Source organism: Homarus americanus, unplaced genomic scaffold, assembly GCF_018991925.1.
Source record: "Homarus americanus isolate GMGI-L3 unplaced genomic scaffold, GMGI_Hamer_2.0 scaffold11302, whole genome shotgun sequence".
NCBI lineage: Eukaryota > Metazoa > Arthropoda > Malacostraca > Decapoda > Nephropidae > Homarus > Homarus americanus.
In genome coordinates this window covers 2015189-2031200 of record NW_024736744.1, presented here as the reverse complement: position 1 = coordinate 2031200, position 16012 = coordinate 2015189, and the positions used below count along the sequence as shown (strand labels likewise).

Genomic DNA, 16012 nt, shown 5'->3' with positions numbered 1-16012 from the left:
GATGCAATGGACTGCAGCCTGCTGCTTATGAATCACCAAGACAGTCATATTGCAGTACCAATAAATACTAGAGAACTTGCAGACGTCATTATCATGTACGGTAAAGATGTTTTCTTTGATCTTCGCATAGCTCTTGTTTAGCTGCTACCTGTGGTTGTCTCAGTGGCTTCTTTTGAATGAACATTTAGCAGGCAAAAAATAATTAAAAACCACCTAAGATCATCTATGAAACAGGACTATCTTTCAAACCTCTCCTTACTTTCTACTGAGAAAACATTTCAAGTGAGTGTTGATGCTGACGGCATCATAGATAAGTTCGGTGAAATCAAAGCACAGTAAAGTTTATTTGTAACTTATTCAGTATAGCTTAAGATGTGGTCTATTAGCATTAGCCTATTTTCAATATTTGCTTAAATCATTGTAGTGTATAATTTTCATATGTAACTTTATATAGCTTGATGTGTAGCTAATAATGACTTTATTAAGTACATGTTTATTTCATTTAAATAAAGACAAGTTTATTTTTTAAAGATGCAGACTCCTAGCATGAACCTAATACAGTGATGAAGTTCACTAGAATTACCGTATTTTATGGCATATAAGATGCACTTTTTTGTCTGAAAAATGGCTAAAAAAAAATCAGCCTGCATCCTACAGTACATGTGAAGTGGCCATCTCCCGCAAGCTAATAAATCCCCCATTCCGTTACTGTCTCCAGTAGGCTAAATTCTACCGAACCCATCTCCAGAATAAAAAATATGATAATCTTACTTAAACACATTATTATTTTCAATTAATTAAAAATAATTATTGTAAATATAAAAGGTAGAAGAATAACTACTCTGTACTGTACTGATGATGATAACCTGAGATGATTAACATCCATATGGCAGATACCCAACTCTTCAAAGGTAGGTAAGCAGTAACCATTTCTGAACTCATAAAAGCATTACAATCTATTAATGCTATACCTGCAACATTTATTTCTCAATCTACAAATACCTGATACAAATGAAGATTTGCCGATCACTTTCTTTTCACATTTACTACATCTGTTAACATCGCTGGCAGCATTGTAGCCAGGTTAGACTTGTCTCTGAACCCAGGCTATTGGGCCAAGCTGTTGTTTTTCAACTCGTATTTTCGAGTAGATATATGTAACTTTCTTCATTTATTTTTACTGAAACACATGCACACACCATCCTGCATACATATTGTGAAAAAAGTAAAATAAATAATTGTCCTAAAGGCAAACACATAACACATAAAAGGAATATCCATTTCTTTGCACACAAGTTAGCTGGCTAAGTGGGGAAGCGAGAGGATGGCTAGGTGGTTGGTGGCGGGGGAGGAGCGTTGCTATTGAAAACAGGGAGTAGAGATGTACAGTACAGTACTGGGTATATGCAAATGGCAACTGTCTTAAACTTATTTATTGGTATTATTTTTATTTATTCTTCACAATTACTGGTACTGTATATCTTGCATTAAGAAAACTATGGAGACAGGATTTTCCTAAATACTCCCTGCTAAAATAGGGGGTACATCTTATATGGCCGTGCATCTATTATGCCATAAAATATGGTATAGTATACAGTATTTTGAATAGGGATTCCTATTTAGTTTCATTTGATATGAAGGTTTATGTAAACACAGTTTGTACTAGTTGTCAAGTTCAATGAAATATAGACAAGTTTTTCTTTTAATAAGTTGTAGTTGTCAGTTTTTGTGCACCATATGCCTGTATTACACCCTGTATTACACCCTTAGATGACCGCAATCACTTATCCATATTAATGTGGCTTACATCAGACTATTTCATTAACTTAGGAGAGAGACTGTATCCCAAGGGTTAGAAAATGATCTCAATAATCAACTGTAATTATGGCCAACAGATAATTAGTATTTTTTCATGTTTGTCTGTGTTTTTTTTTTATTTATTGGGCACCCCCGTACATCCTTGTGTAAGGTGAAGTGCAGAAGCATTTACAGCGCCCAACAGGGAAGCATGCTAAGTTCATGCTTGCCTTTATGTCTCATGAGTTAAGGGCGTAGAAGCCTGAAGAGTCAAGGACGTAGAAGCCTGAGGAGTCAGTGGTTAATGTCATCAAGTTATTGGAAGCTCCAACAACTCCCTGAATACGAATTCGCAACTTTCGACTTACACCAGGTACCTACTTTACTGCTAGGTGAACAGGGACTAATGGGGGCTAGGAAGTAAGTCCAAACAACTTCCACCGGCCCGGGAATCGAACCCGTGACATCTCGCTTGCGAGGCAAGAACTGTACCGCTTCTACCACCGGTCCCCGTTAGTCTGTGTATTATCTATCTGTCCATCTATCTACTGAGAATGTAAACTTGGGAGCGGAAATAAGGGTGGGGCGATAGTGGCTCCCGGGCACTTGAGACACATGCTACGCCCGTCCTCAGGATAATTTTTATGTGCATATCCAAAAAATTAATATAAATAATATAGGTATCCTTGTGTGTCAAACACAGTATTCAACTTATATTTTATGTTATGTATTCTTTTTCATGCATTCACAGTAAAGGGTGTCAATGGAGTCTTTCCAAAGCACTTCAGCAGTCGACTAACTCTCCTGACCTTCAAGCTGTGATGCACAAATTTTTTGTTTATTGTTTAGGCTACCATGTAAGTTAAACATAAACTACTTGTGAGTTGCTTTGGTAAATACAAATTAATATTAAATTGTTCATATGATACAGTAGCTACTATCAATGTCAAGTATGAATTACTTGCTATTAACAAGACTTATCTCAAATATTATTGAGGATGTGGAATACCTTAAAAATAAACAAGATAAATAGATAGAATTAGTCGTAGTGTGAAGTAAATCATTGATAAACAGAAGGAAGAGAGTAGGTGAAAGAACAGAACACTGTGGGAACCACTATTGGTAGAGAAAGAACGAGAGTTAGATCCCTCGACAACAACTGTCATGCATCGGTTCTCAAGGAAGCTAGAAATTAGAGAACAAAGTGGGGGAGAGAAACCATAGGAAGGAAGCTTAGAAAGCAAAGACTTGTGCCATACCCTGTCACATGCTTTGGAGATGTTGAGGGCCACAACGAAAATTTCCCATAATCCCTAAGAAAAGATGACCAAAGATGGTGCAGTAGGAGAGCAGATCACCAGTAGATCTCGCCTGGCGAAAGCCATACTGGTGATCCGACAAAGAGAAAGGCGTTCAAGGTGATGGAGAAAATGAGAGTTTAAGATAGTTTCGAAAATCTTAAAGAGGGATGAAGTGAGGGCAATGGGGCGATAGTTAGAGGGATTAGAATGGTCACCCTTCTTCGGGATGGGCTGAACCAAGGCATGCTTCCAAGAAGAAGGAAAAGTTTGGGTTTTGAGGAAAAGGCAAAAGAGGCGAGCAAGCACAGGGGCCAGGGCTTCAGCACACTCCCTCAGAACACGAGGGGGTATTCCGTCCGGTCCATGCACCTTACTCACATCCAACCTGGATAATACACCAGCAACCCTTTGAGTGGAGATTATAGGAAAGTAGGAGGAGCAGGAGTAGGAGGGATAGAGTTGGAATCGTCTAAGGTGGAGTTAGAGCAGAAGAAGGTGCCAAAGAGATTGGCTTTATCAGGGGGGGAGTTGGCTATAGAGTTATCAGGTCAGAAGAGATGAGGAAAAGACGGAGTGAAGAAGCTATTACAGATGTTTTTGGTGAAGGACCAGAAGGATTTACTAGAAGAAGAGTTAGTCAGGTCAGCAGTCTTTCTTTTTATAAAATTCTGCTTGGCCCCACGAAGAATAACCTTACAGCAATTCCTAGAAGTAATGAAAGAGGAGTGTGTAACAGGAGAAGGAAATAATTTCATAACTTGATACACCCTATCTCTCTCCCTACATGCAAGAGAACAGGAGCGATCAAACACTGATTGTAAAGTGAAAGTTTTGGTAGAAGATAGGATAAATGCACTCATACCACCGAGTATAACCCCAGCAATGCTGTCAGCACATACCGAGGCATCCCGAGTGGAAAAGCAACACTCATCCCAAGGAAAGTCAGAGAAGAATTCTCGCAAGGATTGCCAGTTTACCCTCCGATAGTGCCATAGTTGGCATTTAGAGAGGGTAGGGGAGGTGGACATGCTCAGTTTGATTTAATAGAAATAAGATTGTGATCAGAAGACCCAAAGGGGGCAGAAATTACAGTACTAAGTATGAGGTGAATTAGCATGCAGTGTTGCAAGCTAACATGTGAGGCACATATACCATATAATGCAATTATATATATGCATATAAGATTCATTACCTAACCTAACCTAACCCATTATTGTCACAATATAAACATGTGAAGTACTGCACTGTATATTATCAAGTAATATTGAATATGAATATGACCAAAGAAATGCATCATCACTAAGAATGAAGGCATGTTATTGCACTTTAATTTTCATATTATAGCACTTTCTGGGATGGATGACTGAAATCAATATCTGTGTATTGCTACATTTAAAGAAAAATTCTGAATCTTTTACTTTACAATAACTCTTACCTAGACACCTCAATATTTTCAGTCTTCACAGGAGATTTTCTGGTATTTGCCTCAACTTCTTGATGATTATTAATCTGTTCTTGTTGAACATCTTGTTTCTGTAAAATTACAGCTGCATTTTCAGTTAAAGGTATAGCTTCTGGAGGATGAGAGGTTTGTGTGGATGAGATACTTTGTGATGTTACAAGGGAAGTGGATGCATTAGAAGGTAGGGTTAAGTTCATTAAAGGAATGTGAAATGCCGGATGGGCAGGAAGGGTAGTGTTTCGAGATGAATCAGTAGTTCTGGCACGTTTTGCTACAGGAGGGAGTAAAGCCTGATCTTGTGTTAACATCACCGAAGCCTCACGTATTGCAGCAGCTTCGCGCAAAGCAGCCTCACGTGCTTCACGACGAGCTTCCCTTCTCTCTTCCTTTTTACTACGTTCAGTAGCAGCATAAAGGAGGTCATCTAGACGATTACGTCTTTCCTGTCTTTCCTGAGGAGTCTCATCATGAATATTTTTTAAAGAGCCACTGAACGATAAGTTGAGAGGTGATGGGTCACGTTCTAAAGGATCAGGTACTTGGGTATGTGGTGATATACTTTGTGGAACAAGGCCATACATCCCCACAGGATACTCGTTTCCTAGAGTATAAACAGGAGCAGAATGGCAACTGCCTGGTCTTGACCTGCCTCTGTTGTGATGTCTTTGGCTCTCGCCATCACAGTGACTCTTATGTTCACCACCACTAGTTACAGAGGACACTTCTGCTAACCCTTTAATCTTGAGGCTTTCTGCTGTCCTAAGTAGAGATGCAAGGTTCTCCTGGTCAACATTAACCTCACCATGGTAAATGAAGTGTATGAGAGAAGCCACATCTTGTGGATGTGGACCATCTAACACAACAATAGGAGAGTTGCCTGGGGGTAGTGCACCAAGCAGCTTTTCAAAGTGACTGCTGGATGCACATAACACCAGTTTGTGTAGTCGCCACACCTCCCCTGAAAAGAATTGACAAAAGCTAGAGTATGGATAAGAGTATTAATGTACAGTACAAAAAAAAAATTATGTTCGCAGTCATCTTTCCCGCCTCTGCTGCTGGCCATGTAAATATTTCAATGTGATTCTGATGTTTTAAAATGTAAGTTTTTGCTTAATGTTGTATTACTGATAAGTAATTTGTCTTAGTATGCCTTATTGTGGGTAAAAATAAGTATAAATTAAATGCATCCTCTGAAAGTGTGAATTTGCTACCAGAGTTTAACAGTTAATTCATGTATAATATTTCTGATAAACTTCCTACATACCTAAGTTTAAAATAATGAATGTATGTATCTTTATATAATTTAGCTAAATATCTTTCTCGTCAGAAACGGTCATCCCAGCGATTATGAATAAACTCATTTAGAAATACATCATTACTTCAGGACGAAATCGGACAGATTTGAAACCGCCAATCAGCTGTAAGTCATGAGAAGGGGGCGGGGCATCTTTTCTCAGCTTATAAAAAACGTACTGTAGTTAGGTTTGAGAGGCAGAAAAATAAACAAAACATTTCCAAAACTGCTTTGGTAACATTTGTTACGGTCGTCGAATTAAAATTAAAGCTGAGAAGGCTAAAATCAAATTATGCAAGGTATAAAACAAACAAAGACTAGTATAATACTTTCATAAAAACTTTTTTTTTTACAGGATTAACCCACCAGGGCACAGGTCAATGACCCACATCAGGGCCTGGAGGCAAAAAGATGAAGATGATAATAATAATAATACAAATAATAATAATAATAATAATAATAATAATTAAAAAAATTTATAAAAAAAATAAAAATTAAATAAAAATATAATACTGTATAATGTAATAATAATGATCATGATAATAATATTTATATTAATAATAAAAGACCATAAATAAATAAAAAAATAGAAAAAAAGGATCAATAGTGAGAAACGATGTACTACAGGGTATGTATGTTGTGTTGTCAATAGTAAGAGAAACAATATAAACCCTGCAATTGTGTGTAAATGTGGCAGAAAGTCAGATCAGCAACCTGGGACTTGGTCACAATTTTTGTGATGCCATACGGCGGCAGGGTCTACCATTAGACAATACATTATGCTACCAATATCTTCCCATGCTAAGACCATCCCCCCACGGCATTGGGAGAGGTGCTTACTATGAAGATCCCTGAGACTGGAACACTCAACCGGAAGGTGTCGAACAGTCAATGGGACCAGACAGTCATCACAATGAGGAGGGGTGCCCTCTCCATTAATAAAAAATGAGTCAGCCATTTGTGGCCAATATGGAGGCAGGCCAAAGCAGTCTCCCAGAGATGTGACAATCCCTGATATCCCCAGGCACCCAATGTAGGATGGATGTCACAGATCTTGTTTGCTCCAACAGCACCCACCTGTATTGCCAACTCAGTGGATTGCAGCTCTTATTACTCAGTTCAAATCAGAGGCACACGTGTTATAGAGGAGCGGACAAGATGAACATCACGGAAATGGGATAATAAGGGATAATAAGCATTGCATTGACTGGGATAATGCCTCCTCAATATTACCTTGTAATTCAATTGACAGCAGGAACATTATAGAATCCAGTCTCATTAAACATACCAAATCCGTCAACATGAATTTGAGTAATGGTATGTACAAACTGGATAATTTCGTAATTAAGAAGATTTGTAACCAGGTGAGAAGGTTGGGTCATCTTACCCTCTGACCTGACTACCGACTGCTGCGGTGCTTTTGAAGATTAGTAGGGTCACTACCTAGTGACCTGACCATTGTGGACTTGATCTCACCCTCTTCTTCTGTATATATATGCCTTGTTATGTACTTCTCCTTAGTCTGTACTCCCCCCTGAAGATGTGAAGTACACGAAAGCGCTAAAGAACTTTGTATTTTCTTCTTTCCTTGTGGTTATCAGTATATACATGGATCACATTCACCGGTACCCCAAATGTGACTCTTACCATTGGGAGCTTACTGACCCAGTAGTCCTTTACCAACCATCCTATTGACCAGTGCTGTCTACACATCCTTGGTTTTTTAAAATAAGGCCAATTCACTTCAAGTAATGTCATCAAATGTTACCGGTTGGTTTAGTGTAAACACTAGTGACTTACTTAAGCATCTGTTATTTAACTGGAATTAATGTCGGTGTCGAGTAAAATTTTTCCATTTACTTGAAATGGATTTACCGATTTATTTGTTTATTTATTTATTTATAGCATACTGTAATATATTAAACACACTGCAAGTATTTTCTTTAATTTATAAGCTTGCTTCATGAGAGACAATCGGTGGTGGGACTGTTCCCACTGTTTACACTAGCTACAGTATTCGAATTCATTGGTGTTTCATTAGGATTTGATTGAAAAAGATTACTGTACATAATTACTACATACATTTATTACACAACAGAACATATGGGATTAATTCCAATAGAGACTGGCCCGACCCCCAAACTCTACTTTTTCCGACACAATACCTATGTTCTAGTAAAAATAACATCTTAATTTTATGATGGTACATGCACACAATTAATACTTAAGAGAAATAGAGAAATACAGCCGCCAAGTTAATGTCCATTCAAATAATGGACTCGACTCCCTCCCCCTCTTCTCACACTACACTCGCTGGCTCTTCCCTCTCTGAGAAATTTTGGGGGGAAAACCACTAGATTTTAATAAATAATACCTCAAACTAAAGTTAGGATAATATAATTGACATTGCTGGATTCCTTGTAAGACCAGGAACATTTTGAATATAAATGTCATATATTTTGCACAAAAGATAACATATTTACTCAGAGTAAACATTAGATCTAAAATTTGTATGTCTAATGCAAAATCTATGATGTTTATATTCAAAATGATCATCAAATTGTAAGAATTCCAGCAATGTAAATTATATTCTGGCCGGGTAATGTGTATGAATTTTATGAGCTAAATAAAAAAAAAATTATACTTCACGCGTATATGGGTAGATGAACCGCGGAAAGTGAAAGTTCGGTTCTGGCGAGGCACCGCGTATATGAGAAATCGCGTAAAGTGAAACCGCGTAAAGCGGGGTAATACTGTATTATTTTCGCCTTTTCGACTTACGACCAATTCGACTTACGACCTGGTCGTTGGGACAGAACCCCGTCGTAAGTCGAGGAGAGACCGTACTATATTTCATGCTATTTTAATAAATTTTAAAGTGTTTCTGTATGAAAATTTTCTTTGAGGTGGCAAAGCTGTACGAATAACGTGAAATTATTTGAGGACAACTTTATATACTGGCAAAAAACAGAATAATAAACACTGAATCAGTGGGGTTTGGTGAATATGTAAAGTAATATCTCCATTAGCTGTAATCCCTGAAACCCAGAACTCTCTGATGGCCGGAATTTAAATTTTCTCAGAAAATCATTCCCAAAGCCAGAATTTTCCAGAAATTTTTTTCCGGTGACCATATAATTCCAGGGATGGGAGATTTTTATTCTGGGTTTGAGAGATGAAAATCAGGGGTATTTTCTGGAAATTCTAAGAAAAATTTTCTGCTAACCCAGAAAATTCAAGAAAATTCTGGAGATGGGGGATATTTTTCTGGGTTCAAGAGATAATGTAATGCGCAATTTCTGGAACTTCCAAGAATATTTTTCCATTACCTGGAAAATTCCAGAAAATTCCAGGGATGAGGGATTTTTTTCCCAGTTTTGAGAGAGTCGTCTCATTACCCGGAAATCTCTCTTTCCCGGAAGTGCTCTGCACCAATTGTTCTGGCTAACGAAGAAATCACTGCATTTCTGTTTTCATTCCATAATTTGGTAAACCAGCTTCATACCTGTACAGACATCATGAAATATGGTTCAAGATAAAAAAATGCAATTTTCCTCTATGCTGAAGTTATGATCAGGGGTGGAAAAAGCGGCACAAGCAGGGAGATGCTGTATACCTAGTTCCTGAGCCACAAGTAAGTGATTTATCAGTATAAATATATACAGGTATATTTATTCCTCTCAATGGCCAATGATGCAGGTTAAGCTGCAAAGAGCCTAACAGTTTCCAGACCTCCTCCCACAGCCACAAACTCTCACATTGTGCACAGCCAACAAATGTTTATATAGAACTTGCTGTTGTTGATCCTGCAGCTTTATTAAACCAAAAAGTCCAAACTCACTGTCAGTCAAAAACAGATCAAATTTAGCTGAGGCAACAAGATTTGGATGATGTAACTTTCATCATTGGCCAGTGAGAGAGAGAGAGAGATTTGCCTAGCTGTCAATAATATGAAAGGATTATGGTTTCTTCAATTCTAACTCAATGAAAATTCGGTTTTGCTGTTTTCTAAAACCTCTTTCCATTGCTGGTCCACCTGTAATTCTTGTCAGGAGTGTGTATCACTTAAAGCTACTTATCGAATTTAATAAATTTACTTGCAAGTACTTATGGCTAATCACATTGTTATACTGTCATTCCCTTTTGTGGATAACAGCTTATTGGGTACCAACTTAGTACAGTATACATAAAATATTTTCCATAGACAAATATTTGTTTGACAAAAGCCCCATTTCTGTTTAACAAGACTGTCATATTTTGTCTATTGGGTACAAAATCAACATATACTGATGCATGTATGGTAATTTGTTTTTCTTCCAAAATGATTAACTTCCACTGTCAAAGTTTATTAAATAAAGCATAACTGTTATAGCAAAATTATATTTCTAATTACCTTGACAGCATAATGTGACATCGGAGTGTTGCTCAGAAGTAAGAATGTGGCCTAAAGTTCCTAACAAGTTTGTTGTATGGTTGTTCCACCTAAGGCAGAACTTCTGGAATGTCCCCATATTTGTCACCTCATTGGTTCATAGGCCTGAAAAAAGTAATAAGATTTATTAAAAAACTACACATTGAAAACAAATAAAATATGAATTAATAAAGTTAAAATGTTACCTCAAAATAATAAGTCTTTTGACATCACACAAAATTTACAAGAGACTACAAAATAGAGGAATGATCCTGAAATCCCATTTCAGGGGCTGGAACTAAATGACTTGAGCACATTAAATTTATAGGATTTAACAGGAGACCCTTTGACATTTATTGAAGAGAGTAATTCGTGAATTCATTTACAGCTTCCCATCAAACTAAATCCCAAAGAGCAACAGTCACCATCTGAAGAAGGCAATGAGTTGTGATATCACACAAGCAGGCAAATTCCTCTTCCCTCAGCTAGTTTTGCTACACTGCACAGCACTAGATTTAAGTCATCAATCCCTATTTAGCCCCAGCAGGCTTTTCAGATATTCATGAAGAGGGACGAGGGTTGATGAATTTTGTAATATTGGGCTCAGCCATAAAATAGGATTCCATCCATCCTCTGTTTATGGTGTAATGCATTCTACTAAGAGACTTGCAATTTGAAGCCATGAGGACATAGCTCTATATGTTCCAAATATTGATTTGAAATTGTATCCAAAAGAGGAGTTAATCCTACCTTAATATACTGATGTAGCATATATGGAATCAAATCTTACAGACTCCCCAACAACAATCTAGCTTTCTCATCTAATAAGCAGCTAGCAATTCTAAACTAAAACCAGGTGCCACTTTACAAAATGGATTAGATGGTCATCCCTCAACAGAATACAGTAGCTACCAGTAGTTTTGACAGTCATCTATGAAACTTGGATACTCCACGCTGATCTATGATCAAGAATTACAGGTATACCCAATTTACAATAATTCATGTTAATGTTAGTGAGGTTTCAACACCCTCTCGCATTTTATGTTAACCAAATTCCAAGGTAATGATAGCTATCGGAAGGCTAACCTCGTTGATGCATAATGTAAACAGTGGGAAGTGCATCTCTCCCTCCATTGGTCAAATCCAAGATGATCACCATGCGCAGAAACTGCTTTTCCATTTTCCAGGCAGTTCAGGACTACGCACGTGAACTGTACGTAACAGTGGCACGTAAGATGGAAATTGCAGAGCCCAAACCCTTCACTGCTTCCTCTGGGTGGCTGCAAGGGTTTAAGAAGAGGAACAAGATCACCAACATTAACATTGCTGGTGAAGGAGCGAGTGCTGACCGTGTTGCGGCAAGTGATTTTCCTCCATTCTTACGTGACATTATGGAGGAAGGACAGTACACCGACGACCAGGTGTTCAACATGGATGAATCCGGTCTGTTTTGGAAAAAGCTACCTTCCAAGAACTTCATTGTCCAGTCTGCCAGAAAGTGTCGAGGCAGGAAATTGCAGAAGGAGCGCATCACCATCCTGTTTACCACCAATGCCTCCGGTACCTGTAAACTCAAGTTATCGGTGATCCACACAGCCCGCAAGCCGCACGCTTACAAGAACGTGGACATGACCAAGCTCCACTGGCTAACTGCACGTAAGGCGTGGATGTTCACTGCTCTGTCCCTCTCCTGGTTTGACGACTGTTTCGTTCCCGACGGCAAGAAATTGTGCCCCACAACCCCCCTCCCAAGACATGACAGAGATTATATCCATCTAATACGAATTTACCAACCATATTGAAAGACTCTTTGATACACTCTGTACCGCCATCTCCAACCTACACAGACTACCCCTGCCTCCAGCTGCTAGCCAGTCATCCTCCTCTTCTGGTTTGACACAACCTGGTAGCCCCCTGTGTGCTCCTCTTGCTCACGGCCTACTCCACTGCCGCCTGGCATCACTGCTGGCGTCCATGCTACCGAGCCTGCCCCGGTGTGCCCGGCTGCCCCCGTCCACCCACCGCAAGCCACGCCTGCTCATGGACCCGAGGACACTACCTCCGGTTCCCCGTCCCACTCTGGTATGCTGGCACCTGGGGCCCATCCACTCCAGTTCTCCACATTAATTGACCACCGTGCGAACATGCTAGTGGACTACGTATCTACGCCAAGAAGGACGTCCCCTACCAACCTCTTGACGCCCCCCTTGAAGCCGACACTACCGAAGTACACGCCATCACAATCACACTAAAAGGTATGTCCCTCAGTATTGTCAATGCCTATGGCCTGGCACTTGACATTATTAGGGACCTGCCACGTTATGCCATAAACAGATAAATTGTACCAGGAATTTTCCCCCCACACACTCATCATTCTGTCACTTTATGTAACTTGCTGACAAAACCCTTCAAGATTTTACGCCCTTAATGCATGAGTCATAAAGGCAAGCATGAACTCTGCATGCTTCCCGAATGGGTGCTGTAAACGCTTCTGCACTTCACTTTGAACAAGATGTAAGGGGGTGCCCAATAAACTAGCCCCCTCGGGAGCAATCTAATCTAAATCCCTCCTCAACTTCCTCACGTCATAGAGACAGGAGAGAGATCAGACGCTTATCACTATTCAACGAGTGAACACCTCACTTAAGTGTTCTCCATAAGTGTACCCAATACACTTCCCCTGGTAGAGAGTTCACGATATATTCTCAACCGAACTAAGTACCTGTGTAGAAAGTATTTTCCTACAATAAAGAAAAAAACATCAGCCCTGCCACTTAAGTGCTCCAGAAATTATGTAAAACAATTAATGTAATGCCAAAAGAACTATTACATGTTTCCTACCCTCCCTGTAGTGTGGGTGTGTTTCCTACCCTCCTTGTAGTGTGGGTGTGTGTTTCCTACCCTCCCTGTAGTGTGGGTGTGTTTCCTACCCTCCCTGTAGTGTGGGTGTGTTTCCTACCCTCCTTGTAGTGTGGGTGTGTGTTTCCTACCCTCCCTGTAGTGTGTGTGTGTGTTTCCTACCCTCCTTGTAGTGTGGGTGTGTTTCCTACCCTCTGTAGTGTGTGTGTGTGTGTTTCCTACCCTCCTTGTAGTGTGTGTGTGTGTGTTTCCTACCCTCCCTGTATGTGTGTGTGTGTGTTTCCTACCCTCCTTGTAGTGTGTGTGTGTTTCCTACCCTCCTTGTAGTGTGTGTGTGTGTGTTTCCTACCCTCCTTGTAGTGTGTGTGTGTTTCCCTACCCTCCCTGTAGTGTGTGTGTGTTTCCCTACCCCTCCTTGTAGTGTGTGTGTGTTCCTACCCTCCTTGTGGTGTGTGTGTGTTTCCTACCCTCCTTGTAGTGTGTGTGTGTTTCCTACCCTCCTTGTGGTGTGTGTGTGTTTCCTACCCTCCTTGTAGTGTGTGTGTGTTTCCTACCCTCCTTGTAGTGTGTGTGTGTTTCTACCCTCCTTGTAGTGTGTGTGTGTGTTTCCTACCCTCCTTGTAGTGTGTGTGTGTTTCCTACCCTCCTTGTGGTGTGTGTGTGTGTTTCCTACCCTCCTTGTAGTGTGTGTGTGTGTTTCCTACCCTCCTTGTAGTGTGTGTGTGTTCCTACCCTCCTGTAGTGTGTGTGTGTGTTTCCCTACCCTCCTGTAGTGTGTGTGTGTTTCCTACCCTCCTTGTAGTGTGTGTGTGTGTTTCCTACCCTCCCTGTAGTGTGTGTGTGTTTCCCTACCCTCCTTGTAGTGTGTGTGTGTTTCCTACCCTCCTTGTAGTGTGTGTGTGTTTCCTACCCTCCCGTAGTGTGTGTGTGTTTCCCTACCCTCCTTGTAGTGTGTGTGTGTTTTCCTACCCTCCTTGTAGTGTGTGTGTGTTTCCTACCCTCCCTGTAGTGTGTGTGTGTTTCCTACCCTCCTGTAGTGTGTGTGTGTTTCCTACCCTCCTTGTAGTGTGTGTGTGTTTCCTACCCTCCTTGTAGTGTGTGTGTGTTCCTACCCTCCCTGTAGTGTGTGTGTGTGTTTCCTACCCTCCTTGTAGTGTGTGTGTGTGTTTCCTACCTCCTTGTAGTGTGTGTGTGTTCCTACCCTCCTTGTAGTGTGTGTGTGTGTTTCCCTCCTCCTGTGGTGTGTGTTTCCTACCCTCCTTGTAGTGTGTGTGTGTGTGTTTCCTCACCCTCCTTGTAGTGTGTGTGTGTTTCCTACCCTCCTTGTAGTGTGTGTGTGTGTGTGTTTCCTATCCTTGTAGTGTGTGTGTGTGTTTCCTACCCTCCTTGTAGTGTGTGTGTGTTTTCCTACCCTCCTTGTAGTGTGTGTGTGTTTCCTACCCTCCTTGTAGTGTGTGTGTGTGTTTCCTACCCTCCTTGTAGTGTGTGTGTGTGTTTCCTACCCTCCTTGTGGTGTGTGTGTGTGTGTTTCCTACCCTCCTTGTAGTGTGTGTGTGTGTTTCCTACCCTCCTTGTGTGTGTGTGTGTGTGTGTTTCCTACCCCTCCTGTAGTGTGTGTGTGTGTTTCCTACCTCCTCTGTGGTGGTGTGTTTCCTACCCTCCTTGTAGTGTGTGTGTGTGTTTCCTACCCTCCTTGTAGTGTGTGTGTGTGTTTCCTACCCTCCTGTGTGTGTGTGTGTGTTTCCTACCCTCCTTGTAGTGTGTGTGTGTTTCCTACCCTCCTTGTGGTGTGTGTGTTTCCTACCCTCCTTGTAGTGTGTGTGTGTTCCCCACCCCTTGTAGTGTGTGTGTGTGTGTTCCTCCCACCCCTAGTGTGTGTGTGTTTCCCACCCCTGTAGTGTGTGTCCCACCTCCTGTAGTGTGTGTGTGTCCCACCCTGTGTGTGCTCCACCCTGTAGTGTGTGTGTGTGTGTTTCCTACCCTCCTGTGTGTGTGTGTGTGTGTGTTTCCTACCCTCCCAGTGTGTGTGTGTGTTTCACCTCCTTGTAGTGTGTGTTTCCCACCTCCCTAGTGTGTGTGTGTTTCCCACCCTCCCCAGTGTGTGTGTGTGGCTTCCACTCCCTGTAGTGTGTGTGTGTGTTTCCCACCCTCCTGTAGTGTGTGTGTGTGTTTCCTCCTTGTAGTGTGTGTGTGTTTCCCACCTCCCTGTAGTGTGTGTGTGTTTCCCACCTCCCAGTGTGTGTGTGTCTCTCACCCTCCTGTAGTGTGTGTGTGTCTTCCCTCCCTTGTAGTGTGTGTGTTTCACCCTTGTAGTGTGTGTGTGTTTCCCACCTCCCTTGTAGTGTGTGTGTGTGTTTCCCACCCTCCCTAGTGTGTGTGTGTGTTTCCCACCCTCCTTGTAGTGTGTGTGTGGTTTCCCACCTCCCTTGTAGTGTGTGTGTGTGTTTCCCACCCCTGTAGTGTGTGTGTGTGTTTCCCACCTCCTGTAGTGTGTGTGTGTGTGTTTCCCACCCTCCCTGTAGTGTGTGTGTGTTTCCCACCTCCCTGTAGTGTGTGTGTGTTTCCCACCTCCTTGTAGTGTGTGTGTGTGTTTCCCACCCCTGTAGTGTGTGTGTGTTTCCCACCTCCTGTAGTGTGTGTGTGGTTCTCACCCTCCTTGTAGTGTGTGTGTGTGTTTCCCACCTCCCTTGTAGTGTGTGTGTGTGTTTCCCACCTCCTGTAGTGTGTGTGTGTCTCTCAACTCTGTAGTGTGTGTGTGTTCCCACCCTCCTGTAGTGTGTGTTCTCACCCTGTGTGTGTTTCCCACCTCCCTGTAGTGTGTGTGTGTGTGTTTCCCACCTTGTAGTGTGTGTGTGTGTTTCCCAATCCTGTAGTGTGTGTGTGTGTGT

The 16012-nt window shown here is 41.2% G+C and overlaps 1 protein-coding gene across 4 annotated transcripts in view; it reads right to left on the bottom strand.

Moving 5' to 3' along the window:
• Positions 1-16012, bottom strand: part of LOC121872454 (longitudinals lacking protein, isoforms H/M/V-like) — a 106825-nt gene that overhangs the window by 29784 nt on the left and 61029 nt on the right. For all 4 annotated transcript variants that reach the window (XM_042375221.1, XM_042375224.1, XM_042375223.1 and 1 more), the window contains exons 2-3: positions 10248-10391; positions 4534-5518 (exon numbers count right to left, since the gene is read on the bottom strand). In XM_042375221.1, the coding sequence (XP_042231155.1) occupies positions 4534-5518; positions 10248-10365 (1103 nt within the window). In that variant the 5' untranslated portion in view covers positions 10366-10391. The remainder of the gene's footprint in view (positions 1-4533; positions 5519-10247; positions 10392-16012) is intronic.